We start from the raw sequence: 13,645 nt of genomic DNA, 5'->3' as shown, positions 1-13,645 counted from the left end.
TAGTCATATTATGATTATTAATATGTATGAATTTTTAAATATATCATTGTAAAATATCTCTGAAAAAGAATTAAAATCTACTTATGCATGTTATGCAATATTAAAATGACAAAATTGTATCCCCCAAATTTGAGATTATCCTATACATAAATAATACAATCAAGGTTTTATTGATAGTTGCAAAGGAAATAAGTTCACTTAAACATTAAAAAACGTTTTTAAAAAAAATTTGTTTCAAATATTACACCAATCAGACACTATGCTATTTGTAGATAGTAATTTGTTGCATTTTTACAACTATGTAAAAACAAAGCAGTAAAATTATCCAGTGTTTATAAGAACATTTTGTTGTTAAAAACACTAAGTCCTAGCTATTCTGCCCCTTAAAGTCACTCTGAATACACAAGTTCTCTAGATCAGGGTTCTTCTCTTTAAGCATGAAAAATATTTTCATCATGTTGGATGGAAGCTGACCAACATTTATTGTACAATTTTCTGCCATCTTTAAAGGAAGGAATTATACCTACCGACAACATCGTGACCACTGTTCTACAAGACTGTACAAGACATTTCCTCAGAATATGCATTCTCATCCTGGTTGATTTCAACATTTACAAGTCTGTCCAGTAAACTAGCCTCTCTCTTCCTTTGCTTCCTTATCTCCAGTGATCTACACCTCCAAGACTTTACCCATTCCTTTCACGGACACACTCCAAATTATTCCTTCTCCAAAAGAGCCACTTTCTAACCACAACCTCATAGCCTTCCAGAAATCTCACTTCTATATTCTTCAACCTCACAATCCCTTGACCACTCATATTTTTACTTATCAGTCTTCTCCTGTCATTTTCCTCCCTATCCAAGTTAGATCCCAAGGACCCACAAATGAATCATTCTCTTGCCAATATCCTTAATTCTCTTGTCCCATTGTCCTGTATTCTATCTTCTGGTAAAACAGCACTGCCCCACAATCCTCCAATGTTTATCAAGAAAACTCTCTTCTTCTCCATATCTTCTCTCCACAACCTCCCTGCTCCTTTTCAACAAGCAAGTCTACTACATTGAGAAAATAGGAGCCATCAGGTAGAAAACCCTTCAGCCTCTGGTCATTGAACCTTAAACAACTTGCATACTCTCCCCCTTTCCCTCTGGCTAATATGGAGAAAGTCTACACGCTCTTATCTAAAGATAATCTTTCACCTCTGCTCTCGATCCCATTCCCTCCCATTCCTAGGAATTTTGCTCTTCACTCCCTTTTCTCTGCATAGTTAACCTTTTTCTATAGGCCTCCTCATGCCAGCATTTAAACATGTTTAAATGAATCCCATGTTAAAAACAACACAACACAAAAGCCCTCCCTTGACCCCAGATTTGCCTGCTGCTACTGCTGTATATATTTTTATCTCCTTCATATGGTCAAATTTCCTTAAAGATTTAAAATGGATGACTTCACTTCTTCAATCTACTCTAAATTTCTTGCCCACTGGACCTCTCTAGCTTTCTATCTCAAATTCAACTTACTCCAAAATAAACTATTCTTTTCTTCTCAATGCACTTTTCCTATGTTATTCCTATCTAATTGACTGGTACCCTTGTAACCCAGTTTCCTAAGCTAAATATATGTATGCTATCTTTCACTCTTCCTTCTCCTCCATCCCCTTTATCCAAATAATCATTAAATTCTGTCCCACTCTCTAATTTATCCACCTTTCTCTAGATCTCCTGCCACTAACCTTGGTAAGAACACCATCATATCTTGCCTGACTACTGTGGCTTCTATCTGAGATCATTGCTATCAGTCTTGATCCTCTCCAATTCATTCCACACAGAGTGACACCTCTAAAACACAAATTTAATCCTGCCACTACTCTTTAAAATCTTTCCTTGGTTTCCTCGTTACAGGATGATAAATCTCCCTAATTCCTTACCATGATTTCTAAGTCCTGAGTTACCCTACTGCCTACCTTCAGGCCTCCATTCTTTCTTCACATCCTTTCCCGCGCTCTATTCCAGCAACACTGAATGTGTTATGCTCCTTCTCCTCTGGGCTCACTGCTTATGCTGCTCTCTGTCTGGACCTTGTCTTTGCCTCTTCCTCCTCCAGGAAACCTTCTCTAATCTCTACAACCAGATTAGGAATTCTTCTACACATAACTGACTGTTCTTCCTCATGTTGCAACTGCCTGTTTACTTGTCCATATTCTGAACTAGAATGTAAACTCCCCAAGAGCAGGGATGATATCTTATTCAATCTCCAGGAAGGAGAAGAAAGAGACTTATCTACCTTGCTGATAGTTATGTCTCCAGTTCCCAGGACAATTCTTGGCACATAGTGAGCAAGTAATAAATAGTTGCTGAATGAATAAACTTACCTCATATTCTAGTTATAAGAATTAAATACAGTAATATGAAGAAAGCAACTAGCATGATGTCTAATTCACAGTAAGCATTCAATATATATTATTTGTCACCAAAGTTAAAATTTAGCTGTGTGCTCCAATAAACCTGTGCGTTAGACTACTATGGGCAAAATGGCTCAACATGTTGACTTACTATGTGTTGAATTATTAGAGATACAATTACAGAAAGAAGTACGGCCAGATAAAATAAAAGACTGAAACTTAGGAGTGCCATCTTTGACAGTCATTTCTCTACTTTTTACCTTTGGGTAGTAGAAACAAAAATATCTAAACCAAACCAAACAAAAAGCTGAAAGTCTAGCAATGAGGAAATCTTTCCAGTCTTTTTCAGTCTGGGTAAAGACTACTTTTGACTCAAGTCAAGATACTCAGTTACTCTCTACTGCACCAGAAGCACATAAAGATATTCCACTTTTCCCTTTGCTTTTCCTCAAGGTAGTTTGTTGGTTTTTCCCTAAAATATAGCAAAATACTATAAAAACAATAATAAACCTCAGAGTAACTAAGAATGCAATGTGGCCTGACCTACTTTATAGCTAAAATACTAAAAATTCTATAAACTTGATGTTTAATTCTTTGCAGCAGTGGTTCTAAAATCATGAACCATGGTATTCAGGTTCGTTTACAGGTGTAATACAGTATATCAGCCCTTTTACTTATATTAGTAAAAATGGCAGTTTCTAATTGAACTCATTAATTTTATTATTTATAATAAGAGTTACTTTTTTGGTGGAAAGCTCATGAGAGAACACCAAAATTAAATAGATCAGATAAGACTACTGCATCTCTCAGCAATGTGGATCAAAGGAATTTGAAAGTGCTTTTAAAAAAAACCTATAATAATATAAGTTTAATTGAAATGCTTAACCTACTGTTATTAAAAAATAGCATTGTATTTTATATAATTTGTATAGTATTTAGGGAAGTTCTACTAAAAACTAAGTCGGATTTATTACTTCTACTACTACTCTTTGATTAATTAACGTGAACTACTTTTCTGGCAGCTTAACTTGGGCCCAAATACGACTGTTATCAAAAGCTAGATACTGAATCCTAGGTTGGGGAGATGATTATAATATAAACCACAATTCAATTCCAATAAAAACAATAACAACAAGTGTTTAAAGAAGTTAGTGAAAAAATAATAAGTTTGGCTCTTTCGTCATCTTTATTTTATTCTTAAATAGTTTATCAATACCCATCCTACATTAATTCATACATTCATCCAATCATCAAGGACTATTTCAGGCAAGTCTCCTTTAGGTAAGGCCATACTTCATGTCAGTTACATAGACCTTCCCATTAAATAGCTAAGTGCAAGTATTTGGGCAGCAAAATGAAAAGAAAGTCTCCTATAATTAGTAATCTTTTTATTTAGTTTTTATAAAAGCAAAATACTCTGATAAAATCCAAACTAACAACCAGGATCCTATAAATCATCTAATGTAATACCTCTCAAAGCGGATCTTCAAAAAAAATAACATTGAATAAATGAGTGAACAGATTTAGAAAGTCAATATCACTTCAAAGAACCAAGACTTCCTCCAAAAGATTTTGGATATAAAAACAATTATGCATTTAACCCAACAATTCACTAAAGTATCTAATCAGAAATAAAAAAAAAAAAATTTATGTACACTATCCTGAAATAACTAAATCATGGGGAAAAAGAGTACAAAAATTACAAACAACTGCAGAAAATAAAATGGAATTTTCTTACCCAAAGATGATTTTACAATTGATTTAATTCCTGCATAAACCAAGGATCCTTTGTTGCCTGGAGATTTCTGATCCATATCTTCTGTATACTGCTTCATAAGTATTTAAATGCATAGGAAATACTAGTAGTGAGCGTAATAAAATATTTCAAAGCTAAATTTATTTTGATTTGGAGCCAATTCATAATAGGCATCAGTGCAAATAAGGTGGTTCTACTCTATTGTAGAGATATACTTTTCTTCTTCCTACACAATCTGCAAAGCAGTATTTCCAGTTCAACAGTTTTAAACAATTTTACTTTGTAATTTTAGTATAATGCAACTGGTATTTGCATATAAAACATTCAGCATTATATTTACAGACTGACCTTTTGGCAAACTTCAAGAACATTTCTACCCGATTCATCTCACAAAATTGACAATGCAAAGGATATAGTGCAGAGTATACCAGAGTGACTTGAGCTGTGGATCTTCATTTCCAGCTAAAATATGGTTTCTCCACACCTGTTCTGTATCAAGTCCGTACCTTGATAAAGCCCGAAGGCGCATCTTCGTTGCTATATCTTTTTCTAAAGAATTATCATTTTCTTCTTCTGCACATTCATACAAATGACGACCACAAGCCCACATTAAAGATGTAATTGGGCTCCACGCAAGAGATATCCTTTCAAAAACAGTGAAGTCAGACATTGTTCGGTTGGGAGTTAGAACTATCATTCGATTTTGACTTGTTGGATGCCAAGCAAAGGAAGCAATGTAATTGTCACAAGGCTGCACACTTCTTTCGATTATTGTGGGTTCAGTTTCATCCCCAATGGGAGTGGGTGTGTGCTGCATATCATATAATCTAATAATGTTACTATCCCTTGTTAAAGTGGCAAGCAGACCAGTCCTAGTTGGACACCATGCTACTTTTGTTAAGGGCTTTGGTTGCTCAGTCAAAGTCAAAACTGGCTTCTCGAATTTCCTAAGATCCCATATTGCAACCTGACCTTCATAGAAGGAAGCAACACGATCATGGAAGTATGGGTCTACTGTCACCCCCTGAACAGCTTTTGTATTTACAAACATCTTTTGGCTTGTATTCCGAAGATCGAATATGGCTAAGTTACGATGCATACCAGCAAGGAGAAGTTTCTGGTCTCGTGGAAGCCAACAAAGAGAGAGACAAGCATCATTCTGTCCTAATTCATAAAGTGGTTTTGTTACTAATAATGTTGTTTCAGTTTCACCTGCTGAAAGTCTCACTTTCTCCATGGGAACTATATCAGGAGTATATTTGCTGCAAATATCCCAAATCAGCACTGAGAAATCAGCTCTATGTTTATCTAGACCAGCAGCGAGCCAGTTACTATCCAGTGGATTCCATGCAAGGGTATTACACTGTCGTGCATGTTTTGGAACAAATTCTTTTCCTATCAAATCTTTGAACTTTGAGTTATGATCTTGACCAAGACTTGTAAGCACAACTCGACCATTTGCTTGTCCAACTGCTAGGAGACATTCAGGATCATAATTGAGATACCAGGCAACACATTTCATGTAGGGTGTATCTGAATTTATTGATAGTAATGTAGCCGCAGAGTCTTCAGATAAACGTAAAGATCCGGCTTTGAGTTCTGAATTCACAGTAGATTCCACATGATAAAGGCTCAGTTCTGAGTCACATACAACAAATCTATCAACCTGGTGTGGTGCCCACAATATATCAGGTTTGGTACCACTCATGTTTACTGATGTGCTCAAAGAGTCCAGTCAGGTCCATTCACTGAAAATCTGTTTAAAAATAAAAAGTTTTAAAATGTCAACAAAATACAAGTGTAAGGTGAATAAACTATTCAGAAAGTCACGGAATTCTCTATACAGGTACCCTGTTTTTCAATATATTTGTATTTCTTCTATTTGCTATGAATTCAAGACAATATTTATTGATTAAAAGGGAAAAAGAAGCACTTCCTCCAATAAGATGAGCTGGTAGGAATCAGAGAACTCCATTCTGGCTTTATTTCCCATGATCAATTATCTTAATTGTACTGTTACTAGTACCTTCAATTTAACTTCAGGATTAAAATAACTTCAGTGTGGTGACCAAATTAATAAGTATCAACCCTTTGAAGGGGACAAAACTTTAAAGGGTTATGAATCATGTTCCCAAGCAATAGTTTGGAGCGGCACTATCCAACAGAACTTTTTGCAATGATAGAAATGTTCTATATCTCTATCGTCCAACACGGTAGCTACTAGCCACAATTGGCTACTGAGCACTAGAAGTGCAACTAGCACAAATTTTAAATTTCATTAATTTTAATATAAATAGGGGCCGGCCTGGTGGCACAAGCGGTTAAGTGCGCACGCCCCGCTGCGGCGGCCTGGGGTTCGCGGGTTCAGATCCTGGGGACGCGCCGACGCACTGCTTGTCAAGCCATGCTGTGGCGGCATCCCATATAAAGTAAAGGAAGATGGGCACAGATGTTAGCCCAGGGCCAGTCTTCCTCAGCAAAAAGAGAGGAGGACTGGCATTGGATGTTAGCTCAGGGCTGGTCTTCCTCACACACACACAAAAAATATATAAATAGCCACATGTGGCCACCATGATAGACAATGCAGATTTAAAGTACAATGCTACTAGTAAGCAGAGGTCTCCTCCTCAACTTTCAACAGTAAGAAGCAGCCCTATAAGGCAGAATAAACACTGGAAAGTTTATTGAGCAGAGTTGAGTTCTATTCCTAGCTCTGACATAAATTAGCTGCACGCCTTGGAAATGCCTTGTGTTTGGGGGTTCTTTCATTTTCTCATCTATACAACACAAGAGTTGGTTTAGATCAGTGTTTCCCAAGCTTCAGTTATTCACATACCACCTACGCTATCATTTAATATTTTTCTTTAAATTGACTCATTTCTAAAATCTGAAAATCAATTTTAACCTCATCGTAAGATCCATAAATGATGGGTATGATATGCTAATTATATTTTTCTAACATACATTAAATGTATAACTATTAAACATGCTTGATTTTGTTTTACCTAAAATCATCCTGTTTACAACCAGTGGTACACACACCGCACTTTGGGAAACACTAAGTGATCATTAGAGGTTCTTTCAGTTTTCAATTCTATAAACTTTGAATAAGTATTGAAATAGGACTTTTGAAAAGATAAATATTCTACCAATTTAAGCACAAACTACAAACAGCTATGTTAGAAATGTTAATTTAATAATAAAAGCTACCTACAAAAATTTAAATTTCTATTTCTAACCAAGTCTGGCTAGAGGGTATAGTCTGGATTAAAAATGAACAAAGATACTTACAATCTTCACTGCAATTAGTAACTATACAACCATGTTGTCAGTTCTTAGAAGGTGAAGCTATGGTTCATTCATCTCTCTATCCTCTATACCAGATATAGAGCCTGGCACAGACTCCTAATAAAGATTACTAAATAAATTCAACTCAAACATACTCGCTTTACTTTTTGATCTTGTAAAAGTTTCACTTAGGAATTATCAGTATAGAATTTCAATAGATTCATAAAATTTAGATGACCAGAAAAAACCTCTAAGAATTCTCACACTGGCTTATCTCCTTCCTTAACAGTTCTGAAGCCCAAGATCAATCATTTCAATTATCTTCTTACTAGTACCCTCAATTTCTTCGTTTCTTTGCCACTTTGGGTTTGCCTTTCCCAACCCTAGATCAACCCAATTATTTACTGTCTTCTTTCCTCCACTCAGGCTGCCAAGTCTCATAGCTCTGCAGACTGACTCCACAAGAAATTAAGGTATACAGCACGTCTGGCCTGTGGTGCTGGTTCAGCAATTCTTTTATTCATCTTTCCACTCTGGCCTTTATGAAATTCATCTTTATATAATACCATAATGATCTTTTTAAAATACAAACTTAACCAGGCTGTCTAACTGCGGTTTAAAACTCTCTAATGCTTTCCAACTGCTCTTAATACAGAGTTCCAAATCTTCAACATAACGTATAAAACCTTAAATGCCTTGGCCTCTATCTACTGCTCTGGCCTCAAGGCACACCATTCTCCCCCTTGCAAACTGTGTTCTAGCTACATTGTCCTTCTTTTCACTTCCTAGAATGTAACCCCCCTCCCCCCATCACCACACCTTTGCAAATGCTGCTCCCTCTGCTTGGAGCATTCTTCCCTCCCTTCTTGGCCAAGTTTTGATACCTGCTCAACCTTAACATCAATTATACTCTATCCCCTCCCCAGTCTAAGTTAGGTTACTGAGATATATACTCTCATTGAACAGTGTTTCTTCCCTTTAAATCACCTTTTCTGTCTCTCCTACTAGATTATAAGCTCCATAAGAGCAGGTAAAGTTATCTTTTGCTCTCCATTTGTACCACTAGTACCCAGCACAGTGCTAGGGACTTAGTGGATATTTCATAATTATTTGTTAAATGCTCCCTGTGATGCTTCTCACACTGCTATCCCCAAGTTTTACCAATCTCCTCATGCTTCCACCATTACCCTTCCTGGTAGAGGTTGGCTTCAGCCAAGAGCAAACTGCCTACTGTCATAACTGGTTCCAATAATGGGCAAGAGCCCAAAGTGAACCACCCTAAGAAAAGATCACTCTAATATACTATCTTTCATTTATTCTGTAAATATTTATTGGGCATCTACTATGCTCTAGACACTGTTCTAAATGCTGGGAACGCAGTGGTGAACAGGGAAACATAAGGCCTCTGGTTGCTATTGACTAAACTGTGTCCTCCCAAAATTCACATGTTGAAGCTTTAATCCCCCATGTGACTGTACTGGAGATAGAGCCTCTAAGGAGGTGATTAAGGTTAAACTAAGGCATAAGGGTGGAGCCCTGATTGGCTAGAACTGGTGCCCTTATAAGAAGAGGAAAATACCGGAGCTTTCTCCCCACCACATGAGGACAGTGAAAAGGAAGCTGCCTGCAAGCCAGAAAGAGAGCTCTCACCAGAACTGGGCCATGCTGGCACCCTGATCTCAGACTTCCAGTCTCCAGAAATGTGAGAAAATAAATTTCTGTTGTTTATGCCACCCAGTCTATGGTATTTTGTTACGGCAGCCCAAGCAGACTAATATACTAGTCTAATACAGCCTGCATTCTGGTGCTTAAGTTATGTCCAATCTTAAAGAGAATTTAAAAATTTAAGAATGAGAAGAGAGGAACCTCTTGTAATAGGAAGTAGCTAAGACAATAAAAAGAAAGAACAGATACTGCCAAGTAACGGTTCATACTCATGCCCTCACAAACAGAGGAAACCTCTTAATTTGAGGTATCCTGAGATTTGGCCCATCTTCCTATCTCAATAAGAGATAAATGCTTAAATAAGCACACTTTTTATCTAGGCTTCCATCACTGACTGGACTCATTAAACGAAACATCTAAGGTAAGAAAATTTGGTGCCACATAGAAATTTCCATCCTAAAAAACACAAATAGAAAGTATTACTGTAGTTTAAAAAACTATTTGATTTACATGACTCTCAATGGAGAATCATCAGCATTTCTTTCGACGTTGTGCATGTAAAATATTTATATCGCTATCTACAAAATCTGATTACAGTAACTCACACAGAATCAAAGAACTTGAGAGCTAGGAAGAGAAGAGCAAACCCTTCTCAATTCACGTAGGAGTAAAGGGAAGACCAGATGTTTTGGTTCTTGTCCAATGCCTCCCAACTCCCATCCTAGATTATGCATAAAGAAAGGATCAGCTACATCATTTGCAAAATGAAAATACAGGGCCCACTATTAAAAAATTATTAAGAATTTCAAGATGGTGACAGCTGAGCATTAAACCAAGTGCCAGCCCTTCTAAATGATGGGCCTCGTGTGACTGCAGAGGTTGCATGCCATGAAGCTAACCCTGAATAGAGAAGTATACCTATAAGCACCCTCTTAAGAAATATATTTCTTTACAATCCAATACACAATATAGATGGATCCTAACTCATGAACATTATCACTAGGAATATGGTGGAGAGCAGAGAAAACTGAACCCGGAATCGAAAGACCTCCAGCCACTCTAGCCACTAGCTAGACCCTAAGAAGTCCCTTAATAGTCCAAGACCCGGCTGGCCTCGTGCATAGCGGTTAAATGCGCATGCTCTGCTGCGGTGGCCTGTTGTCCGGATCCCAGGCGCACACCAACGCACTGCTTGTCAAGCCATGCAGTGGTGGCGTCCCATATAAAGTGGAGGAAGATGGGTATGGATCTTAGCCCAAGGCCAGTCTTCCTCAGCAAAAAGAGGACTGGCGACAGATGTTAGCTCAGGGCTGACCTTCCTCACACACAAAAACAAACAAAACAATAGTCCAAGACAAGAAAATGGAGATACGATACGCCCTATCTCATAAAGCTGTGACAATCAAATTAAATGAATTCTTCACATCACGTGTGTTAGTATCACTACCATTTCCTTAAACAGCCCTGGAAGTTAGTGTTTCCAAATGCTGGAGATATTGAAAAATTGGGAGTAGAAAGGGTAGGACTTGCAATAATTACAGCTTACATTTAGATCTTCACCTTCAAGGTTAACAAGTACTCCATTCCCATCAATGGTTTCTGAGCAAAGGAAAGACATGTTGATTCTGTGTTCCTCACTAGAACATGTATAACAGCATTGTCCGACAGAAATAGAGCGTGAGCCATATGATTTAAAATTTTCTAGTAGCCACATTGAAAAAGTAAAAAGAAATGTATGAAATTAAATTTAACAATATATTTTACTTAACCCAACATATCAAAAAGTATTATCTTTTCCAACATATAACAATGTAAAAATTATTAGTGAGAATTTTTACAGTTTTTGGTCTTGGAAATCCAATTTTACACTTACAGCACATCTCAACCCCGTGTGGCTACTGGACAGTGAAGATCTATAATACCAAGTGTACCAGGTATTCAATCTCCCTTTCACATCCTTCTTGTTGTTGTCTTCTATTTTTCTATGACACATAATAATAGTAGCAGTTTCAAGAAATTTCCACCATCACCATCTTCAAGGAGATGCACTGTATATATCCAAATTCCCCATAAAATATTAGTTACACAAAAGGCCTGCAAATGCAGTCATTTGCTAAGCAATTTAGCAATGCCCGTGGCATATGTCAGAAGCTTTATTCATCCTCTAATGGAGTTTTCATCACTCGTTTCTGCAGAGAACAGCGCTAACCGGGCGACAGGCCCTTTAAGAAGTATTTAATCGAGTCCAACTAGAGCCAGGAGCGTCGCTATTCCGGGTCAACCAGGAGTCCGAGGGCGACTCCCACGCTCCCGACACCCGGCGGAGCGTCTCGTCCAGGGCGAGGCCGCGGTTCCGCACCCGCCCGCCGCGGCGGAGGCTGCAGCGCGGACCCACCGCCCGGGAGGAGTCCCCGCGCACCCTCCGGCCGCCCGCAGCTCCGCGGCTCCCTCCGAGGCCCGGCCGGCCGCCCGGCGCGGTTACCCCGCAGCGCCGAACGCTCCTGCCCGCGCCCCGCGCCTTGGCTCGGAGGAGGCCCCGGGGCCGCCCCCGTCCAGGCCTTTCAACCGGGCTTTCCCGGGCCCCTCGCAAGGCCCCCGGCGCCCCTACCCGAGCCCGCGACCCGACCCGGGCCTCCCTGTCAGGAGAGCAGCGACGCGGCCCAGGCCGCACTCACCGACCTGAGGAGGCAGCGCGGCCAACGCACAGCCGCTTCCGGCCTGGTCGCCGCCCCTCTCCCCACGGGAATTCGGACACGCGCAAGATGGCGGGGCGGCCAGTAACCTAGGCCACCGCGCCCGGGCCCACGCCCCGCCACCTCGCCTCGGCCTCGGAGGAGGGATTCCCCGCCCGCGAGCCCCGCCTTTCGCTCGCCCGGGAGTCGCACCGCCCCGGGGCGGGGCCACTGCCCAGGAGGCCCCGCCTGCCGCCCGAGCGCTCCGGGGCACCCCAGCAGGCCCCGCCCCTGGACACGCCGGCGGGATCCGAGCACGCGGACTTGCACGGCTTCACGGAGCTGCGCTGTCGTCTTCAGGGGGCTTCACACACTTGAGCTCGTTTGATCAGTTGAAATTTCATTAAAAATTTATTGCGGGCCATCAATGTAGTAACAAGTCCGGAGTATTTGGTTCACAATTAACTCATATACTCATTCCACAAACAGGTCTTGAGTGCCTTGTGTGCTGGAATGGAGGGGAGACAGGAATGAACGGAAAAGACACGGTCCCAGCAGGAAACAGGCAGTTAGAGTGTTGCCTTGTTAGGGCTAATACAGTGCTCCACAGAAGGGGCGCCCCTCTAGTGTTGGGGGTTCAGGAAGGCTTCATTGAGGACCATTAGGCTGAGACAAGAAGGATGAATATGGGTTTAGCTGGGAAAGGGAACAGGGCGGAGAGGATTGGAAGAGAAGAGCTTTCTAGTGCGGGAAGACCAAGTGCTGTATCGGCAGGGAGGGCATAGCAGTGGGGATGCAGTGGAGTGTGAATGAATGAGCGGAGGAAGTGGGGAGAGCTTAAGATGTTGTATCAGAAAAGCATTTGGAAACGAGGTTAGTGAGTTTGGATGGACTTTCCTAAAGGCAATGATGGAGTCACTGAAGGTTTTTAACCAGGCCAGTGGTGTCATCAGTTTTTCCAGGAGAAAAAGGGATGGATAGGTAAGTATCCGAATGAGAGATGATGGTAACGGAAACTACCAGGGGTATGGAGAGTGGGGATGGAGAGAAGTGTGTGGCCTGGAGAGTATTTAGAAGGTGGGATGAACAGAGTTTGATGATTGCTGAGTGAGGGACAAAGAAGATTCTAGGTTTCTGGTTCTCATAACTGAGTGAATGGTGCTGCCACAGGTGTTACAAATCTGACACAGAGGCTTTCTTCAGATGTCTGGCAATCGTTACTTGTCTGTTCATGCTTCAAAGCAGGTGGTCTTGGGCTTGTGGTGATGGATATAAGCAGCAAAGGGAGCTTAGTCCTGATGATCTTCAAGGCAGATAGTTTGGTAAGAGAATGAGTTTGGGGAGAGTATTGCCTTTGGAGATCTGAGGCTCCTGTTCACTCCTGCCATTGGAGAAGTGGAGGCTGAAGAAAGGGCTGTTCTACTGATGGGAGATAACACAGGATTCATCATTTCAAATACTATCTTGCCAATCTTCTCAATGGTTTTGGCCCTGGCCCCAAATCCCCACAAGCAACCTCAAATCAATAGAAGTCTCTTCCTTATCCCCTCCCTTATCCTCCCTTATCCCTTATACACAGCTGGGGAAAACATCTCTCCCCATGCTCAGATGAGGTTGCTTCCTACTTCAGAAAGAAAATTAAAACCGTTAGTGATGCCGGCCCTGATGTCAGTTCCCCTACATTAAACCTAGCGTATACAGGGTTAAAACCAAAAGCACTCATCCTCTTTCCCTGCTTCTCTAAGTGACATTCATATGTAAATATCAGTTTTTTAAACCTTCACATCCCTGAACTTCACAAGGCAAATAGAAGTTACAAATTGTTAGAGCCCAGGGGGCCTCATGCTAACATTTTGGCTAGT

General features: G+C 40.4%; 1 protein-coding gene across 4 annotated transcripts in view; it reads right to left on the bottom strand.

Annotated features, from left to right (window-relative positions):
- The window catches only part of MIOS (meiosis regulator for oocyte development), a 40,851-nt gene extending 28,918 nt beyond the window's left edge, over positions 1-11,933 (bottom strand). For 2 of the 4 annotated variants that reach the window (XR_015549876.1, XM_014788202.2), the window contains exons 1-3: positions 11,791-11,933; positions 4,573-5,914; positions 4,141-4,239 (exon numbers count right to left, since the gene is read on the bottom strand). Coding sequence is in view for 3 of the 4 variants with exons in the window: in XM_014788202.2 (XP_014643688.1) it covers positions 4,141-4,239; positions 4,573-5,866 (1,393 nt within the window). In the remaining variant the exon portion in view is untranslated. Of the gene's footprint in view, positions 1-4,140; positions 4,240-4,572; positions 5,915-10,657; positions 10,813-10,984; positions 11,431-11,790 lie in introns of those variants that run through there. The other 2 variants (XM_087423630.1, XM_087423595.1) reach the window with 2 other exon arrangements.
- Between the last annotated feature and the right edge of the window lie 1,712 nt (positions 11,934-13,645).

This window comes from Ceratotherium simum, chromosome 1 (assembly GCF_057802395.1).
Source record: "Ceratotherium simum simum isolate JZ-2026a chromosome 1, ASM5780239v1, whole genome shotgun sequence".
Lineage (NCBI taxonomy): Eukaryota > Metazoa > Chordata > Mammalia > Perissodactyla > Rhinocerotidae > Ceratotherium > Ceratotherium simum.
This window is presented reverse-complemented; position numbering and strand designations above follow the sequence as displayed.